Source organism: Tachyglossus aculeatus, chromosome 1, assembly GCF_015852505.1.
Source record: "Tachyglossus aculeatus isolate mTacAcu1 chromosome 1, mTacAcu1.pri, whole genome shotgun sequence".
Lineage (NCBI taxonomy): Eukaryota > Metazoa > Chordata > Mammalia > Monotremata > Tachyglossidae > Tachyglossus > Tachyglossus aculeatus.
Window position 1 is genome coordinate 142,594,992 of NC_052066.1, and position 19,482 is coordinate 142,614,473.

General features: G+C 45.9%; 1 protein-coding gene across 4 annotated transcripts in view; it reads left to right on the top strand.

The window, feature by feature from the left end:
• ZC3H8 (zinc finger CCCH-type containing 8) overlaps positions 1 to 18,764 on the top strand; it is a 43,856-nt gene extending 25,092 nt beyond the window's left edge. For 3 of the 4 annotated variants that reach the window (XM_038752506.1, XM_038752483.1, XM_038752491.1), the window contains exons 2-9: positions 633 to 789; positions 979 to 1,107; positions 1,772 to 1,970; positions 6,440 to 6,579; positions 13,268 to 13,384; positions 15,018 to 15,129; positions 16,635 to 16,744; positions 18,501 to 18,764. In XM_038752506.1, coding sequence (XP_038608434.1) covers positions 633 to 789; positions 979 to 1,107; positions 1,772 to 1,970; positions 6,440 to 6,579; positions 13,268 to 13,384; positions 15,018 to 15,129; positions 16,635 to 16,744; positions 18,501 to 18,680 — 1,144 coding nt within the window. In that variant the 3' untranslated portion in view covers positions 18,681 to 18,764. The remainder of the gene's footprint in view (positions 1 to 632; positions 790 to 978; positions 1,108 to 1,771; positions 1,971 to 6,439; positions 6,580 to 13,267; positions 13,385 to 15,017; positions 15,130 to 16,634; positions 16,745 to 18,500) is intronic. The other variant, XM_038752499.1, reaches the window with a different exon arrangement.
• Positions 18,765 to 19,482: the final 718 nt, after the last annotated feature.

Consider the following 19,482-nt stretch of genomic DNA (forward strand, 5'->3'; position numbering starts at 1 on the left):
AGGAGACCTGGGTTTTAATCCCAGCTCTTTTGCTTGTCTGATGTCTACCTCTGCTGCTTGTCTGCTCACTCGACTTCTCTGAGCCTCAGATCCCTCATCGCTTACTGTGTGCAGAGCACTTTTTTTGGGCGCTTGGGAGAGTAAAATGTAACAGTTGGAGACACCGTCCCCTCTAGACTGTCAGCTCATTATGGGCAGGGAATGTATCTACCAACTCTGTTGTGTTGCACTCTCCCAAGTGTTTAGTGCAGTACTCTGTACACAGTAAGCATTCGATAAGTACCACCGCTTGTACATATCTATTCTATTTATTTTATTTTGTTAGTATGTTTGGTTTTGTTCTCTGTCTCCCCCTTTTAGACTGTGAGCCCACTGTTGGGTAGGAACTGTCTCTATATGTTGCCAACTTGTACTTCCCAAGCGCTTAGTACAGTACTCTGCACACAGTAAGCGCTCAATAAATACGATCGATTGATTGATTGATGGACCTCCTACAAGGAGTCTTCTCTCTAGAGGAGTGAAATGGTTCTATTTCAAACATTCTTGGAACAGTACCACAGTTTTCCAGGGGGCATCAGCATATTTTGTATCTACCAACACTGAAAGTATGAAACACACTTTTTCCCCTGTAGAAAAGGTGGTGAAATAAAGACGGCAGGATTCGAAGACCCCCAAAAGCAAGAAGCAAAAGGGAGCAGACAAGAGAAAAGAGAGGAAACTCACAGAAAATCAAGAGAGAAATCCACAAAAGCCAAAGAACAAACCCAAAGAAGATGGGAGAAACCCAAGGTTAGAAATTTGTTTTTTTGTGGAACTGGCTCTATGGAAATGAAATTGCTTGTTTTAAAAGGATCCCTTGTTAAATTCTCAGCAACATTAAACATGTTTACTGAAGTTAAACCCTAGTTATTTTACCCTGGTGTTTGTAAAAGTTCTGTTTTTTGTTTCTTTGAGCAAGAATTTATTTTTATCTTTCAGCATAATTCCCCAGGTGATGATAACAGTTCCAACTGCAATCTTGATTTGGACACTGAAAATTCATCGGGAGAGCCTCCCAAAAAGAGACCTGTTACCCACTACAGGGATTATGACAAATTATTTCTTCAGGTATTGCTTTAAAATTACCTTTTCATCTCCTCCTCTGTGCCTCAGTTCCCTTGTCTGTAAAATAGGGATTAAGACTGTGAGCCCCATGTGGGATTGGGACTGTACCCAACATGATTATCTTGCATGTACCCCAGTGCTTAGTACAGTGCTTGGTACATAGTAAGCACTTAAAAGATAGCATTGAAAAAGTAAAAAAAAAAAGTCACCCTTTCTGTCTGGATAGCACATAATAATAATGATAATGTATTAAGCGTCTCTCAGGGATGTTGATATTTTGAGTTCATTCATTCAATCGTATTTATTGAGCGCTTACTGTGTGCAGAGCACTGTACTAAGCGCTTGGGAAGTACAAGTTAGCAACATATAAAGACGGTCCCTACCCAACAACGGGCTCACAGTCTAGAAGGGGGAGACAGACAACAAAACAAAACATGTGGACGGTTGTCAAGTCATCAGAATAAATAGAAATAAAGCTAGATGCACATCATTGACAAGGTAAATAGAAGAGTAAATATGTACAAGTAAAATAAATACAGTAATAAATCTGTACAAACATATATACAGGTGCTGTGGGGAGGGGAAAGTAGATGCTTCCGTCTTCTCCAACAAACACCAGAAATGATCCATCTTTCATTTTATTTTATTTATTTGTTTATTTTTTTAGCAGGAGTGTCAAGAATCAAAAAATTGGAAGTATGATGAATGCAGCAGCCCCTTGGGGAAATTCAGTCACAGCGAGGAAGAGGATTTTGCCGATCAGCTGAAACAGTACATACAAGCAAAAGAAACCTCAAGCACTGCCTTAAGAACCCCAGTGCCTGATGAAGCCCTGAAAACCCAGGAGATGAAAGGGATCCAACAAAGTAAGTCTAGTCTTGTCTCACTAACGGTGGCAGAGGGCCAGTCTGAGGAGACATTTTGTCCCTGTTTTACCGTTGAGGAAGCCGAGAAGTTTCCCTTTTAAAAGTCCCTTTTAGACTGTGAGCCCACTGTTGGGTAGGGACTGTCTCTATATGTTGCCAACTTGTACTTCCCAAGCGCTTAGTACAGTGCTCTGCACACAGTAAGCGCTCAATAAATACGATTGATTGAGAAGTTAAGTGACTTGCCCAGGGTCACACAGCGGTCCGTTGACGGCGCCGGCATTAGAACCCAGGTGCTCTGATCTCCCAGACTGCTCACTTTCCCCTAGGCCGTGCTGCGTCCGTGATGGCTTATTTCCTTCCTTTTAGTCATTTCATGATTACTGCAAAGTCTTCGACCTGCTACCTTGTCAAAGGTCTTTTGAAAATCGAATATGCTCTGATCCACTAGTTATTCTTCTGTCCACGTGTTTGTTAACCCACACCGGGGAAACGTTTAAAAAGTAATATTCAAGATGGCTATATCTGGAAGTTCATGTAGCGACTCTGGCGTCACCAGGCACACATGTGTTCTCGGCAGGGTTCACGGATCAACAAGATTTATCTGTGTTTTTGAGATGTATGAAAGCAGACAGGTTTTTCTAAAGTGACCCCTACTTTGTACCGTAAGTGCTTAATACGGTCCTCTGCACCTAGGAAGCGCTTAATAAATACCATTGATTTTGACCTTCAAGCCATGGGGCTGCAGCTTTAACTTAAATTTTGATAAGACATCTTTTATTTCTAATGCCAAGGAATAATAGTCTGCCACGGGAGGAAATTAAATCAGATCCTTCATTAATGACTTACATTATCTAATGGCATAATTCTTGCTGACTTCAGGACAAACTGCTTTCAGTTAGGAATTATCTTCCCTTGATATGTGGGTGACTCCCCATTATTTGTTGAACACTGATAGTGCAGTTAGTATTGTGTTAATCATAAAAAGGGAGCTCTCCAGGCCAAAGTATTTTCAAATTTCAAACTGCCAGAATGAGTCTTTACACAAGTAGGTCGGTTCATTCATTCAATCATACTGTACTGTGTGCAGAGCACTGTACTAAGCGCTTGGGAAGTACAAGTCGGCAACATATAGAGACGGTCCCTACCCAAGAATGGGCTTACAGTCTAGAAGGGGGAGATCTCCAGAAGTGAAACTGCCCAGTTTGAAGAGCTTCATGGTTCTACAAGGGGGAGATCTCGAGAAGTGAAACTGCTCTGTTTGAAGAGCTTCATGGTTTCTTCTTCATAGCAGTGTATTGGGTAGCCACAGTGCTGTGGCTTATCAGTCAGTCAGTGGTATTTTATTGAGCTCTTTCTGTGTGCAGAGCACTGTACTAAGTGCTGAGCAGAGTGTAATACAACAGTATAACAGACACATTCCCTTTCCACCATGAGTTTGATAATCTAGAGAACAGAGTCTACCGTCTACATCCTGGTGTAGAACAGAGTTTATTGAGCGCTTACAGTGTACTAAGTTCTTGAGAGAGTCCGATGTAACAATATGTCACAATATAACAGACACGTCCCCTACCCACAGCAAGCTTACAGGCTAGAAGGGGAAACATATTAATATAAATAAATAAATTATGATAGGTACATGAGTGCTGTGGAGCTGTGGGGGTGGTAAATACAGGGGTCAAGTCAGGGTGACCCAAAAGGAAATGGGAGAAGAGGAAAGGAGGGCTTAGTCAGGGAAGGCCTCTTGGAGGAGATGGGCCTTCAGTAAGGCTTTGAAGTGGGAGGAGAGTATTTGCCTGTCAGATTTGAGGAGCGAGGCTGTTCCAGGCCAGAGGCAGGCCATGGGCGAGAGGTCGGTGGCGAGATAGATCGAGATACACTGAGATGGTGAGCATTAGAGGGGCGAAGCATGTGGGCTGTGTTGTAGGAGAGCAGTGAGGTGAGGCAGGAGGGGGCAAGGTGGTTGAGTGCTTTAAAGCCAGTGGTGAGGAGTATCTGTTTGATGCGGAGGTGGATGGGCTACCACTGGAGTTTCTTGAGGAGTGAGGAAACATGGCCTGAACATTTTTGTAGAAAAATGACCGGGCAGCAGAGTGAAGTATGGACTGGAGTGGAGAGAGACAGGAGGCAGGGAGGTCAGCAGGGAGACTGATCCAGTTAGTAAGGAGGGATGGGCTAAGTGCTTGGATTAACGTGGTAGCAGTTTGGATGGAGAGGAAGGGGTGGATTTTAGCAGTGCCGTGAAAGTCGAACTGACAGGATTTAGTAATGGATTGAATATGTAGGTTGAATGAGAGTCAAGTTACGTAGTTAAAATAAGAAGAGATGAGAATAATTGTGGTATTTAGTAAGCTCATTGTAAGCAGGGAACATGTCTACCAGATGGTACATTGCACTCTCCCAAGCATTTAATACAGTGCTCTGCACATGTAAATGCTCAATAAATATGACGAAGAAGATGATTATTAGTAACAATGATAATAATTGTGGTATTTCTTAATAATGGCATTTATTAAGCGCTTACTATGTGCAAAGCACTGTTCTAAGCACTGGGGAGGTTACAAGGTGATCAGGTTGTCCCATGGGGGGCTCACAGTCTTAATCCCCATTTTACAGACGAGGTAACCGAGGCACAAAGAAGTGACTTGCCCAAAGTCATTCAGCTGACAATTGGAGGAGCTGGATTTGAACCCGTGACCTTGATTCCAAAGCCCGTGCTCTTTCCACTGAGCCACGCTGCTTCTCTTAGCGCTTACTATTTGCCAAGCACTGTATTAAGCGCAGGGATAGATTCAAGTTAGATCTGACATGGGGTTCACGATCTAAGTAGGAGGGAGAATAGGTACTGAATCCCCATTTTGCAGAAGATGGAACTGAGGCCCAGAGAAGTGAAGCGATTTGCCCAAGGTCACACAGCAGGCAAGTGGCGGAGCTGGGCCTGGAACCCAAGTCCTCTTAATTCCCAGGCCCATGCTCTACGCAATGTTTGTTTGTTACTCTGTGTCAAGTGCTGGGATAATCAGGTCAGGCAGAGCCCACAGTTCAAACACAGGGCTCACAGTCTGTGAGGGAAGGAGAGCAGGTATCGAATCCCCATTTTACAGACGAGAGAACTGAGGTACAGAGAAGTTAAATGACTTGCCCAGGGTCACACAGCAGACAAGTGGCAGAGCTGGAATGAGAACTCAGGTCCTCTGACTCCGAGGCCTGTGGTGTGTCTGTCAGTGGTCTTTACTGACGCTTACTATGTGCAGAGCTTCGTACTGAGCGCTTGGGAGAGGGCAATATAACAGAATTAGATATGTTCCCAGTCTAGAGGAAGCAGCTGGGGAGAGGGTGGGAGGGCCAGTCCATCTCGACTTTGGCAAGAGGTGGTCAGCCCCTCTCTCTTTGGTCCGCTCTGGCACGGCTCCATGTTCTAATAATAATAATAATAATAATAATAATGGCATTTATTAAGCACTTACTATGTGCAAAGCACTGTTCTAAGTGCTGAGAAGGTTGCAAGGTGATCAGGTTGTCCCACGGGGGGGCTCACAGTCTTAATCCCCATTTTACAGATGAGGGAACTGAGGCCCAGAGAAGTGAAGTGACTTGCCCAAAGTCACACAGCTGACAGTTGGCCGAGCCGGGACTTGAACCCATGACCCCTGACTCCAAAGCCCAGGCTCTTTCCACTGAGCCACGCTGCTTCTCCTGGACGTGAAATATAAAGAGTGGAAAGAGCCCGGACTTGGGAGTCAGAGGTCATGAGTTCGAGTCCCAGCTCCTCCACTTAGCTATTTGACCTTGGGCAAGTCACTTAACTTCTCTGGACCTCAGTTCCCTCATCTGTAAAATGGGGATTAAGACTGTGAGCCCCACGTGGGACAACCTTGATCACCTTGTATTCCCCCCCCCCCCCCCCCCGTGCTTAGAACAGTGCTTGGCACATAGTAAGCACTTAACAGATACCACCATTATTATTATTATTATTATTATTATTATAAAAATCCAACCCACTTTTCCCCATCGTTGGCTCGTAGGGGCAGGGCCGGAAAGTTGGAGGAAGAACTCCACACCTTACACCGCACTTTCTCTTGTGGAAGAATAAATTAATTCATTCAGTCGTACTTATTGAGTGCCTGTTGTGTGCAGAGCACTGCATGAAGCACTTGGGAAGTACGATTCAGCAACACATAGAGAAAATCTCTGCCCACAACGGGCTCACAGTCTAGAAGAGGGGAGACAGACATCAAAACAAGTAAACAGGCATATGTAGCATCATTATAAATAAATAGAATTATGGGTATGTACACATCACTAATAAAAATAAATAGAATTATTATAAACATGTAAACGCGGGGCGGGGAAGGGGGTAGAGCAAAGCGAGTGAGGAGGGAGGGGGAGCAGAGGGAAAGGGGGGCTTGGTCTGGCTGCATTCTCTGTCTTCCCGGAACGGGTCTGAAGGGGATTTTTACCTCCCTTAGGTGTTGAACAGAAGGGTAAAGACCTCAGCGTCGGTCGCGGCCGCGGTTTGCAGAAGAAAACGAAGCGCAAAGACCGAGGAAGAGGAAGAGGAGGTAATAAAGGGCCTAATGCATTTTCAGGAACAGATGGCTTTCAAGAGGTACGGTACCTGGGCGTTGGAGGAGATGAGCATCTACACGTATAAGCAGGAAGAGTGTGGGGTCGTTTCAGCTGGTTGTATAGATAGTATTAATGTGCTCTATCGAAGAATTGATTGGGGGGGTGGCGTGGCCTCTCAGAAAGAACATGGGGCTGGGTGTCAGGAGGCCCAGCACCCCAACTTTCCTGCAGTGCGACTGTGGGCAAGTCACTAACTTCTCAGGGCCCGAACGTCTCTGTATGTTGCCGACTTGTACTTCCCAAGCGCTTAGTACAGTGCTCTGCACACAGTAAGTGCTCAGTAAATACGATTGATTGAATGAATGAATGAATGAACTCTGTGCCTAAGGGGCACCTTAAGAATAGAGTTGAAGCTACTAGGGTTGGAAATAAAAATCACAATTCCATTCGCCTTCTACTAGTTGCATCTTCCTGGCTTCCGTAATCCCAGCTCCACCACTCGCCCTGCCGTGCAACCTTGGGCAAGTCGCTTCACTTCTCTGGGCCTCAGTAGCCTCATCTGTAAAATGGGGATTAAGACTGAGACCCACGTGGGAAAACCTGATTACCTTCTATCTACTCCAGTGCTTGGCACATAGTAAGCGCTTAACAAATAGCACCATTATTATTATTATTATTTTATTATGTAGTAAACACTGAACAAATATCAAAGTTGAGTGATATTTTTGTGGTACCCTGATGTCACCACAGTCACACTGTGACCGTGTCTAATCTGATTGTAATCAATTTGTACTTCCCAAGCGCTTAGTACAGTGCTCTGCACATAGTAAGCGCTCAATAAATATGATTGTTGATGATGATGATGATTGTCTCAAATCTACCCCAGTGCTTAGTACAGTGCTTGGCGTATAATAAGCCCTCAATAAACACCACAGTCATTAATAGTTTTCTTGGTGCCCACACTGTGACTTTTTGATCTAGTTGACTTATGTACCCCAGTGCTCAGCACAGTACTGGACACTTTCCTAGATAGAGCACAGGCCTGGGAGACAGAAGGACCTGGGTTCTAATCATGACTCTGCCATGTGTCTGCTGTGACACCTTCGGCAAGTCACTTCACTTTTCTGGGCCTCGGTAACCTCATCTGGAAAATGGGGATTAAGAGTTAGAGCCCCATGTGGGACAACTTGCCAACTTGTACTTCCCAAGCGCTTAGTACAGTGCTCTGCACACAGTAAGCGCTCAGTAAATACGATTGAATGAATGAATGCCAAGGGACTGTGTCCAACCTGATTACCTTGTATCTACCCCAGTGCTCGGCACATAGTAAGCATTTAACAAGTACCATTATTACATGAGGATGGGATTTATTAAGCGCTTATTACCTCCCAGAATTCAGGCTGGGTGGAAGAAGTATCACAAGAAATAGTAGTAGGAACAGTGATATTGACGAAGATGTTACTCTGTCCTGAGCTCTGTGGTAATAATGATAGTATTTGTTAAGTGCTTCCTATGTGCCAAGCACTGTTCTAAGCACTGGAGCACTGTTCTAAGGGAAGCACCAGGATCAGCGCTTAGAACAGTGCTTTGCACATAATAAGCGCTTAATAAATGCCTTTATTATTATTATTATTATCAGTACATTAGGAGATGATTAAATCAAGCACAGTCCTCCTTTCTCAGTTGGGGAAGACTGATAATGAATTAAGAACCAGCATGGCCTAGTGGAAAGAGCACAGACCTGGGAATCAGAGGACCTGGGTTCTAATCCCGGCTCTGCCAATTGCTTGCTCTCTGACCTTGGGCAAGTCACTTCACCTCTGGGCCTCAGTTTCCTCAATGTAAAATGAGGATTCATCACCTCTTCACCTTCCTACTTTGAGCTCCATGCGGGATGGGGACTGTGTCTGACCTAATTAACCTGTACCTACCCCAGCGCTTAGAACAGTGTTCGACACATAGTAAGCGCTTAACAAATACCATAAAAGACAGCCAAGTTCCAAATAATAATAATGGCATTTATTAAGCACTTACTATGTGCCAATCACTGTTCTAAGCGCTGGGGGGGAACAAGGTAATCAGGTTGTCCCACGGGGGGCTCACAGGCTTCATCCCCATTTTACAGATGAGGGAACTGAGGCCCAGGGAAGTGAAGTGACCTGCCCAAAGTCACACAGCTGACAAGTGGCGGAGCTGGGATTTGAACCCATGACCTCTGACTCCAAAGCCCAGGCTCTTTCCACTGAGCCATGCTGCTTCTCCTTATGAAACCACGGAGATAAGATTGTAGTAAATGAACAGCTGTTGAAAGGCAGATCCTGTGACTTCTCACTGTACTTGTTGTGTGACCCTGGGCAAGTCATTTGACCTCTCAGAGCTCTGTTCCAATTACCGCAGCCCCTCCAACGATCTGACAGCTGGAAATTCTGGGGGACTGGGCTGCCGTTATGGGGCTTGCAACGGCAATGGGATGCTCTGTGGGGTACGGGATGGCCCCATTTCCCCCATGTACAGGGTTTCTCAGAGTTGGGGCGTGAGTCTGGGGAGGACCTGCTTTCCGGAAAATCCCAGCTGTTTCCTGCAGTTCTTCAGGAGCGAGAATTAATATTGTTTGAAAGGAAATATAATAGCGATAATTGTGGCATTTGTTGAGCACTTACTACGTTCCAGGACCCATACTAAGCACCGGGGCTCACTTTCTAAGTAGGAAGGAACCCAGGTATTGAATCCCCAGCCAGTCAGTCAGTTACATTTGTGGAGCGCTAGCTGTGTGCAGAGCACTAAGCGCTTGGGAGAGTGCAAGATGACAATAAAACAGACACATTCCCTGCCCACAACAAGCTTTACAGTCTAGAGGCGGAAACGGGCATTAATATAAATAAATAAAATTACAGACATGTACCTAAGTGGACCCCAAATGCTTTCTGATGTTTTAACCTTCTCCACATCCTGCCACTAATTTTCCCACCCGACTTTCACAACTTTGCAGTGGGAACTCGCAAACTGGGTTAGGCAAAATAAGGGGTGGATAGGTACTATGGGCCAACTCTACAAGCCAGAAGGCCTGGGCTCGACTCCCAATCCTGCCACCGGCCTGTGTTACCTCAGAGAAGTCCCGTGACCTCCCTGGATCTCAGTTTCCTCATCTGTAAAATAGGGAGAACACTTGTTCCTCCATACCTCACGCATCCCTCCCTTTGGATTTACCAAAGAAGTGAGTCTCACGGCAAAATTCTTAGCGAGCGCACTTCAAGTAAGGGAACCTTAGGGAACATTTTTCTATTAATTCTGTTTTTAATGGATTGGAATGAAAGAGCAATTTAGCCAGCATGGTGCTAGGAGAGTCATGATGAAGCGTGGCTTCCTTGTATTCTAAAGGAATCTGAACAGGTTTTTATGACAAGAGCTGTGCACCCCCTCTCCATTTGAATGATAAGAAAATTGGTTGGTGACAAGGACAGTGTATAATAAGCTGATTCCCAGTTGTCTTTCCATTGGTATAAAGCACCCTAGTTACAAAGACCATAATGAGGAGAACAGAACAGGGGATAAAAGTATCAGAAGGCATAGACCGCTCCCATGAGGGGCAGGATCTGTGTCCGACCTGATTAACTTGTCTCTAACCCAGCACTTAGAACGGTGCTTGACACATAGTAAGCGCTTAACAAGTACCATTAAAAAAAAAAGTGGTAACAACCTGTAGAATAGAGATCTTGTGGTATTCCCAGCAGAAACCACAAGAACATCAGCCTGAAGTTTCTTCAGAGTTGTAGATCTGGCCACAGGGAACGCCTCTGGATGGTCAGTCCTGTTCTCAGACTCACTCAAAGCAGAGTGGCCTGGTGGGAAGATCACCTGCCTGGGAGGCAGAGGACCTGGGTTCTAATCCTGACTCTGCTGTGTCGCTCAACTTCTCTGTGCCCCAGTTCTCCTCTTCAGTCAGTCAGCCACATTTATTGAGCGCTTACTGTGTGCAGAGCACTTTACTAAGTGCTTGGGAGTGCGTTCTCCCCGCTACTTAGATGGCGAGTCCCATGCGGGACAGGGACCGTGTCTAACCGAATTAACTTGTGGCTACCCTAGTAGAATGCGTAGAACAGTGTTTGACACGAAGTAAGCACTTAGCAAATACCATAAAATAAACCAAAAAAAACCCCCCCAAAAAACGATGGATCGGATCTGCTTCAGGATGGTTTCTGTTCATTCATTAAATCAAATTTATTGAGTGCTTACTGTGAGCCCACTGTTGGGTAGGGATTGTCTCTATATGTTGCCAACTTGTACTTCCCAAGCGCTTAGTACAGTGCTCTGCACACAGTAAGCGCTCAATAAATATGATTGATTGATTGATTGATTGAAAGTACAGTACAACAGTAAAGAGAGACAGTCCCTGCCCACAGTGGGTGTACAGTCTAGAGGAGGGGAGACAGACATCAAAACTAGTAAGCAGGGATCTGTAGAAATAAATAGAATTATAGATATAAACATATATAAGTGCTGTGGAGCAGGGAGATGGGGGGAAGAGCAGAGGGAACAAGTCGAGGTGACGCGGAAAGGAAGGGGAGCTGAGGAAAAGGGGGCTTAGTCTGGGTTCTATGGGCTGGGACTTCCTAGACTCCTCTTCTCCGCTCCCTTCCACAAGGAGGTCCGAAAAGAACATGAAGCCCAATCCTCCAGCGAGCCACTGAGGATGGTTGACGTGGATCATCAGTCCACAAGCACAGAATAATAATATGGGATATTTGTTAAGCGCTTATTATTCATTCATTCAATCGTATTTCTTATTGTGTGCAGAGCACTGTACTAAGAGCTTGGGAAGTACAAGTTGGCAGCATATAGAGACGGTCCCTACCCAACAGCGGGCTCACAGTCTAGAAGGGGGAGACAGACAACAAAACAAAACATATTAACAAATAAAATAAATAGAATATGTAAATATGTACAAGCAAAATAGAGTATATACCCACATATGCACACTGGTACATTCAGACACACACCCTCGTATACACTCACTGACAGTCTGGTGCACACAAAACCTTTTATGCATGCACTTTGTGATCTCAGCCAAGTCACTTACTATGTGCTAGGAACTGTATTAAGCACTGAGATATAGTCAAGCAAATCGGGTTGGATGCTGTCCCTGTCTCATGTGCAGTCATAATCCCCATTTTACAGATGAGCACTGAGATATAGTCAAGCAAATCGGGTTGGATGTGGGACTCCCAGTCATAATCCCCATTTTACAGATGAGGCAACAGGCCCAAAAAAGTGAAGTGACTTGGCGAGGGTCTCACAGCAGATAAGTGGTGGAGCCAGGATTAGAACCCATGACCTTCTGACTCCCAGCCTGGGCTCTATCAACGATAACAAGCAAGCCAAACCTCCATCTGGGCCTGCCTCTCTGGGAGGTGGGAAGTAAGGCCTTACCCAGCGGTGGCAGGAATTATGTCTGTTACAGTACTATATTCAAAGCCCTTAATGCAGTGCTCTGCGCCTAATCATCATTCAATAAATATGATTGATAGATCGATTTTTTTGCCAGGTTTGTATGCAATGACAAGGAGACGGGGCTTCAGAGGGTAGCCAACAGGTAAAGGTACTATCCCTTGGGGAAAAAAAGGAGCTTTGAAATCTCTCAGAGAAACCAGAAGTAGCATCTGGTTACGATGAACCCTCTGAATGGTGAACGGTCAGGTGGTGAGGCAGAGCCCAGGACTGGACAAGTGACGCTGCCCTTGCCCTGCACTGCGTCTTGGGTAAAAAAGGAGGGGGAGAGAGAGAGGCAGTACGCTAGAGCGGAGAGATGTGAGAGAAAACAAAATAAGCCACATTTGTAGCCAGGAACTTGAGGGCCAATCTCGCCTTTTTCAGACTAATCGATGGTATATATTGAGCGTTTATTGCACACTGAGTGCGTGAGAGAGTACAGTGTGACAATATAACAGACACATTCCTTGCCCACGGCAAGGACCTTTGATCCCGACGGGCTTCAGTTCAGCAAATCTCAGGGTCTCCCACCCAAAAACTGAATGTCCGTAGCTCAAGCTTTTTGTTAGATTTCAACTGTCTTACCGTTTATCCACCAGACTACATCTAACCATTGGGATTTTCATCTGATTATAAATGTGTTAAATGTACCTCAGCTCAGGGGTTTATCGGAAATGTCTGTGCATGCATGAGGGGTTTCTGGCCAAAAACCATGTGTCCTCCCCATCTCCCAAGAAGGGACAGAGAAGCCAGGAAGAGTGCTGTACTGGGGAAAGGAAGGAGCAAGGTTCATTCTCCACTACAGAGTTTATAATAATTTTGGTATTTGTTAAGCGCTTACTGTGTGCCAAGCACTGTTCTAAGTGCTGGGGGAGATAAAAGGTCATCAGGTTGTCCCACATGGGGCTCACAGTCTTAATCCCCATTTTACAGATGAGGTAACTGAGGCTCAGAGAAGTGAAGTGACTTGCCCAAAGTCACACAGCTGATAAGTGGCAGAGCCGGGATTAGAACCCATGACCTCTGGCTCCCAAGCCCGTGCTCTTTCCACTGAGTTTCTCACTATCCTCTTCCCGCAAACTTCATTTTTTTGTGTGCGTGTGTGTGTGTCCCACTCTCTTTGTCTCTCCCCCCTTCCTGCATTCTTGCTCTCTCCCCATCTCTCCCTCTACCCTCACCCCTACTGTGCTCCAGTTATAGTTTAATAGCTAACAGTATCTTTGTATCTTTGTCCCTTTTAGCCTAGTCAACCTGTGAAGAAATGTGTGAAGTTGAGTCAAGAGTTCATAAATCAGCACACCGTGGAGCGCAAAGGAAAGCAGATCTGTAAATATTTTCTGGATGGGAGGTGCATCAAGGTAAATCATTTTCTGGGCCGCGAAACCCCTTCCGAGAAAGGACTTGTTTCATGTCCGTCTGATTTTTAGGTCCGGTCTTTTGAATTTCTGTGCTCAAAATCGCTCCCGGTTGGTGAACTTCCCGCTGTTAGAAAAGTGCTTAACGTGTGAAAAATCATGACCTTTAAGTCCTCTTTGCGGAGGTAAAGCGGGCGATAGGCACAGGCGAGAGGAAAGGAGTGTCTCACGTGGCTCCCTGCCGCCTGAAGCTTCCTCTAGTGTGCGGCATTTGGCTGCTCCCAGCAGCCTCCAGGTCCCCGAGTGGCATCTGAGCTCGGTAATCCAAACCCGCATCCTTGAAAGGCCCCCCCACCGGGTCTCCCGGTGGGCCTTTTCCACCCCACTTCCCCTAGCTGACCCCCTCATCGCCCAGGGGATGGCCACTAAGGGGTAAAGAGTAGCCTTTCTGGGTACGCCAGGGGATTTGGAGCCCCAGAATCAATCAATCAATCGTATTTATTGAGCGCTTACTGTGTGCAGAGCACTGTACTAAGCGCTTGGGAAGTACAAGTTGGCAACATATAGAGACAGTCCCTACCCAACAGTGGGCTCACAGTCTAGAAGATGCCTGGGAATGAACTGCCAGAAGAGTCTGGTATGGAAGTGCCTTCTTCCTTGAGAGTTCCTTCAGAAGGAACAGGCCCTCTCCTTCCTCTTTCCCTGGCATAATCTGGGTCCCAGGGTCCCGTGGGCATCTTTCCTCCCTCTTCCCGTCTCCCCATCCCTTTGGAATGCCAGTTATCCCCCTCCTTCCCACCCCCTCGCAGTCGAGTCCTTTGGGATGTTAGTTGTAACCTAGTGGAAAGAGTCAGAAAGACCTAGGTTCTAGTTTCTGCTCTGCCACTCGTCTGCTGTGTGACCTTGGACAATTCAAGTTGCTTCTCTGGGCCTCAGTTGCCTCACCTGTAGGATGGGGATTAAAACGGGGAGCCCTATGTGGGGCAGGGACTGTGTCCAACCCGATTATATCGTATCTACCCCAGCGTTTAGAACAGTGCCTGTACATAGTAAGCGCTTAACAAATGCCACATCATTATTATTATTTAAATAGTATTGTGTTAATTGTCAAGAGAATTGTCCAGTTACCTCTGACTCCCAAACCTGTGCTCTTTCCACTAAGAAATGAACCCCGCAATGAGATCACTCACAACCTACCCACATTTTGGAGGGTGAGGGTAACAAGTTAGCTCTTCTTCTTGCAAGTACTTTGGACAGGATCAGCCTGCTGTATTTTCGGGGAGTGGCAGTCCCCCTCTCGGGGTTCACCTCTCAGATTGGAGGAGCCTCATCCGGCGTACCCAACATGCCCTCAGAGGTTGGAACGGTTTGGAGATGCTCCAGCCCATGTGGGCTTTAGTCCACTGAGGGATAACTGTGGTAACCTGGGGGTAGCCAGGGATTACCATGGTCACTGTCTGAGGTGTGAAGAAAAACCACCCCAGTCACCGCAGAGTATTAGGGTTTTTTTTTTTGAATGGCGAGAAGTAAAATCCAATTAATAAATGCTTTAACTTGTCATAATGGTAGTTACAATGAAGTGGTCTAAGGCTCGGTGCCTTGTTTATTGTATTTCTTCTCCTTATCTCATCCACAGGGAGAACAATGCAGATTTGAGCATGAAGGAGAATTGGAGAAGAGAAAGGAAATCTGCAAATTCTACATCCAGGGCTACTGCAATAGAGGGGAGAATTGCCGCTACATGCACAATATCCTGAAACTGAATGGGTTTTTTTGTTTTGTTTTTTTCCAAAACAAGGTTTGGGGTTTTTTTTCTGCTACAAAAGGAAAGTGAGACCATCCCAGTAGAATGATCCATATTCGATTTGGCAAACCCACCCAGAAAACTTCCCTCTCTCTCTCGAGGCAGCTAGTTGAGTTGTACCAGTTTTCTCCCTGGCTCTTAAAGAGAAACTCTTGCAAGCAAATATCCTCTCCATCAGCCCTGTCAGGATAAAGTGTTCTTACGACTTCCAACAAAGAAAAGAGGCTCCCCCAAGTCTTGGGTTCCTGGGCCCCAGTTCTGAGCTAAGTCATCAAACCATGCTGCCCTGTAGCTTTCACAGTCTAACACCCAGGAACATCCAGAGAAGGTAGCCACCTTTCCAATGGAACAGTCAGTCAGTTGGTGCTATCTATTGAGCACTTACCATGTGCAGAGAACTGTACTAGGAGATTTGGGAAAGTACAGCATACTACAGTATATAATACAGTATGTAATACAATACACAGTATATAGTATAGTACAATGTGATCCTGCCCACAAGAAGCTTTACAGTCTCCAAATGGCAGCAACTACAGAATTTGGGGAATTTGCAACTGTCCATCATGTTGGTGAAAGAAGCGTGATCCCGGGGTGTTTTCCACTACATTTCAAGATAATAAGTTGCTTAGGATTCGGTAACTCACTTCTCATCCTCATCTTTGTAATTACCGAGAGCACTCTGACCAAATACATAATGACCCAAATTCCGGATATTGAGCAGAACTCGTAAATGAGTCCAGATAAATCTAGATTGTAACTAGATAATAAATTCCTTGTTGGCAGGGATCATGTACTTTCCCACATGCTTAGCATAGCGTTCCGCAGAGAGTAGGTACTCAAATACTGACTCTTTCCTTCACTGCATAGGCACTTTCATCTTGCCTTGCACTTGCCTCTTTCACTTCACTGGCATATGATCAGAGGAATTTTTGCCCCAGATGATTATTGCCAATAGCCTATTGGTCAGCAACACCCCAGGGCAACAGGGCCGTTCTTCAACCTGGAGTCCCACCTATCTAACTCGGCGGCACTCCTCCTTTCATCCTTCACTAGTTCCCCGGGGAGCTGAAAAGTTCCATCTCCGCTTCGGTCCTGGGGGGAGTTGGTCCGTAAGGTTTTGAGCCCCGGAGTCACTCAGAAACTAGAGTTCCATCTTTCTTCCAAATGAGATGGAATACTGAGTCGTCCTCAAGCGTCAACCCAGAGCCCAGCCCCACTGAGGAATAGAGGTGGTCCTTTGCGCCATTCGGGTTGGAAAAGCAGGTGCTTCTCCCCTTCGCCCCCTCCTCAAACCGCCTCCAGGCAGCCTTCTCCCCTCCAGGCAGGACCCCAGGATCACCTTTCTGAAACTGCTCACCGAGCCGCGGGGGAATAGCGAAGTTCAGAATGACTTATCAAACCTCCCATCACCAGTCGGTACTGGATTTGTTCCTTAAGAGTTCCGATTACATGAATATCCGTGCAAGTTCTATCACACGCGAACAAAGTGCTACCAAGGTGACAAGTGCAAGTTTTCTCACGCTCCCCTGACTGAGGAAACCAAGGAACTCCTGGACAAGGTGAGTCTAGCGTTTGGGGGTCCACACTGATTGCCGGGGCACTGAACGAGGCCCCCAGGGACATTCAGTAGAAGTAAAGAATACTGTCTTGGGGCCCAGCAATGCTCAATGGCAATGGTTTGTTTTGGTTAAAGGAAAGTCTGTGTGGTTCCTTTCTCAGAGAACCAACGGAGCCTAGTGGAAAGAACATGGGCTTGTCTGCTGTGGGACCTTAGGCAAGTCACGTCACTTCTCTGTGCCTCGGTTACCTCATTGGTAAAATGGGGATTAAGACTGTGAGCCCCATGTGGGACAACCTGATTACCTTGTATCTACCCCAGCGCTTAATGCAGCGCCCGGCACACAGTAAGCGCTTAGCGAATACCATAAAAAAATGACTTGGAGTTGATGGAAAGTTGTCCCTTCAGTTTGAAGTTGATGCCGCTCACAAGAGATTGTATCCACGCGCGTGAGTGTCGCTGAGAGAGAACCTTGCACAGTTGGTCAGCTTGCATGTGAATGTCTCTAAGAGAGAGTCTTTGCACTCTTGAGTGTCTCTGAGAGAGTCTCTGCACACATGCTGCACCGTGTCCACAAAGATGGGTAGTGCTCCTTTTCTGGCCCCGGCCATTTGGGTAGGGGCTGCTCTGATACCTCTGATTCAGTGGCACTCCTTTCGTCCTTTAAGCAGTTCTCAGGGGAGCTGAAAGATTCCTTCTCCACTTCGGTCCTAAGGTTGAGAGAAAGGAGTATATCCTACTGCCAGCGGGACCCGCTTTTGAGTTGTTTTTTGCGTAGTGGTGATGGTCGTCACTGAACCATCCCCACTCTCTTCCTACTCCTCCTACCTCCAGCAGCATGTATTGTGAGACGAGTGGTGGGGAGAACGGGTGCATTTTGCAGCCCCAGAACGGATTTTTCAGAGACCCCAACGGCAGCAGCAGATGCCACTTGGTCCCCACACGAATTATATAACGTGTCTCTGTCAAAAGATACTTGCGATGGCTCGGGGAAGGATCGGAGAAGTCTTTTTTCACCCTCTTGGGAAAATCAGGGGAAAAGCAAACTTTAAGAAGTGCAGAGTATTTGGTGTTAGTGAGATCTTAGTCATTTTTCAGGATTGCTGGCTTTCTGTAAAATGAGGAGAACGAATCTTGTCCGCTTCAGTTTGCAGATAGGCCTGTGAATGCTAAAGGGGTGTTGCTGACTAAAAGGCTATTGGCAATAATCATCTGGGGCAAAAATTCCTCTGATCATGTGCCAGGGAAGTGAAAAAGGCAAGTGCGAGGCAGTGAAGGAAAGTCAGTATTTATTGAGTACCTACTCTCTGCGGAACACTATGCTAAGCATGTGGAAAAGTACATGATCCCTGCCAACAAGGAATTTATAATCTAGTTGCAATCTAGATTTATTTGGACTCATTTACAAGCTCTGCTCAATATCCAGAATTTGGGCCATTATGTATTTGGTCAGAGATGACTTTGAAGTGTCAGTAAAAAGGTGCTGTAATATAAGAAGAAAATTTGATCAGTCCCCTTCTGAGTCTATCATTGGAAATGTCATATATTCAATGAGTCAATCAGTGGTATTTGTTGAGTTCTTACGTGTGCAGAGCACTGTACTAAGCGCTTGGGAGAGGACAACAGAATTAGCAGACCCGTGCCCTGCCCATAAGGCGCTTACCATCTAGAGGGAGCAGTAGACTTTTTCAAGCCTCTTGGTTGCTTTGATTTCAAGAAGGTTTTTGTTCAAAACTGACGGTGCGGTTTTCGTGTAGGTTCTGAATCACGGAGAGAAGCCGGTCAATGAGGTTGAAAGCAGTTCAGAACACCCCGGGATTGAAGACCCAGTCCCTCCTCCTCCTCCCGTTCCTCCTGCTATGATACCTCTACAAGCCAGCTGTTTGCCAGCACCCCCAAGGTTGTTTTCTGTTCCCGAATCCAAAGAAACAAACTGATATTTTCGAGGACTCCAGGAACACCCGGGGGGTCTTTTAAAAAGTGTGAAAACCCGTTGTGAATAAAGGCCATAAAATCGCAAAGCGTTAGATTGAGGTCTGTCATGGGTGCAGTTAAATTTTCAAGCAAACATTTGGTGGCTTGGGGAAGCTCAAGGTCTGTCATTGGTGCAGTTAAATTTTCAAGCAAACATTTGGTGGCTTGGGGAAGCTCAAGGTCTGTTCCGTATGGAGAAATACCCCCCAGCTTCTTCTAGATGGCTCAGCCTGAGCCAAGGGAACTGAGCCCCGAATTCCTACTACCCTTGGGAGAGCCCACCACAAGTAAAGCTCTGCTCTTCTAGCTGCAGTGTCCTACTGCTGTTTTGATTGTATTTTTTATATTTAATTAATCCCCGTCCTCGGTTTTGTTGCCTGTGCATTCTTATTGTTTTTATCTTCCCTTTTGGATGTGCCACCAGAGCCCCACTTTACACGTAGAATGTTCCTAATTCTCCCCTGTGTGTTCTTTCCCAACAGTTAGTTACCATTATAATAGCCATAATATATTAATATATAGCCATGTAGAATGTTTCTAATTCTCCCCTGTGTGTTCTTTCCCAACAGTTAGTTACCATTATAATAGCCATAATATATTAATATATAGTCATGCCTGTCTCCCCCTCTAGACTATAAGCTCCTTGTGGGCAGGGACCATGCCTACCAACTCTGTTATATTGTACTCTCCCAAGCGCTGAATACAGGGCTCGGCACACGGTGAGCGCTCAATAAATACAATCGATCGATTGATTGCTTTCTACTG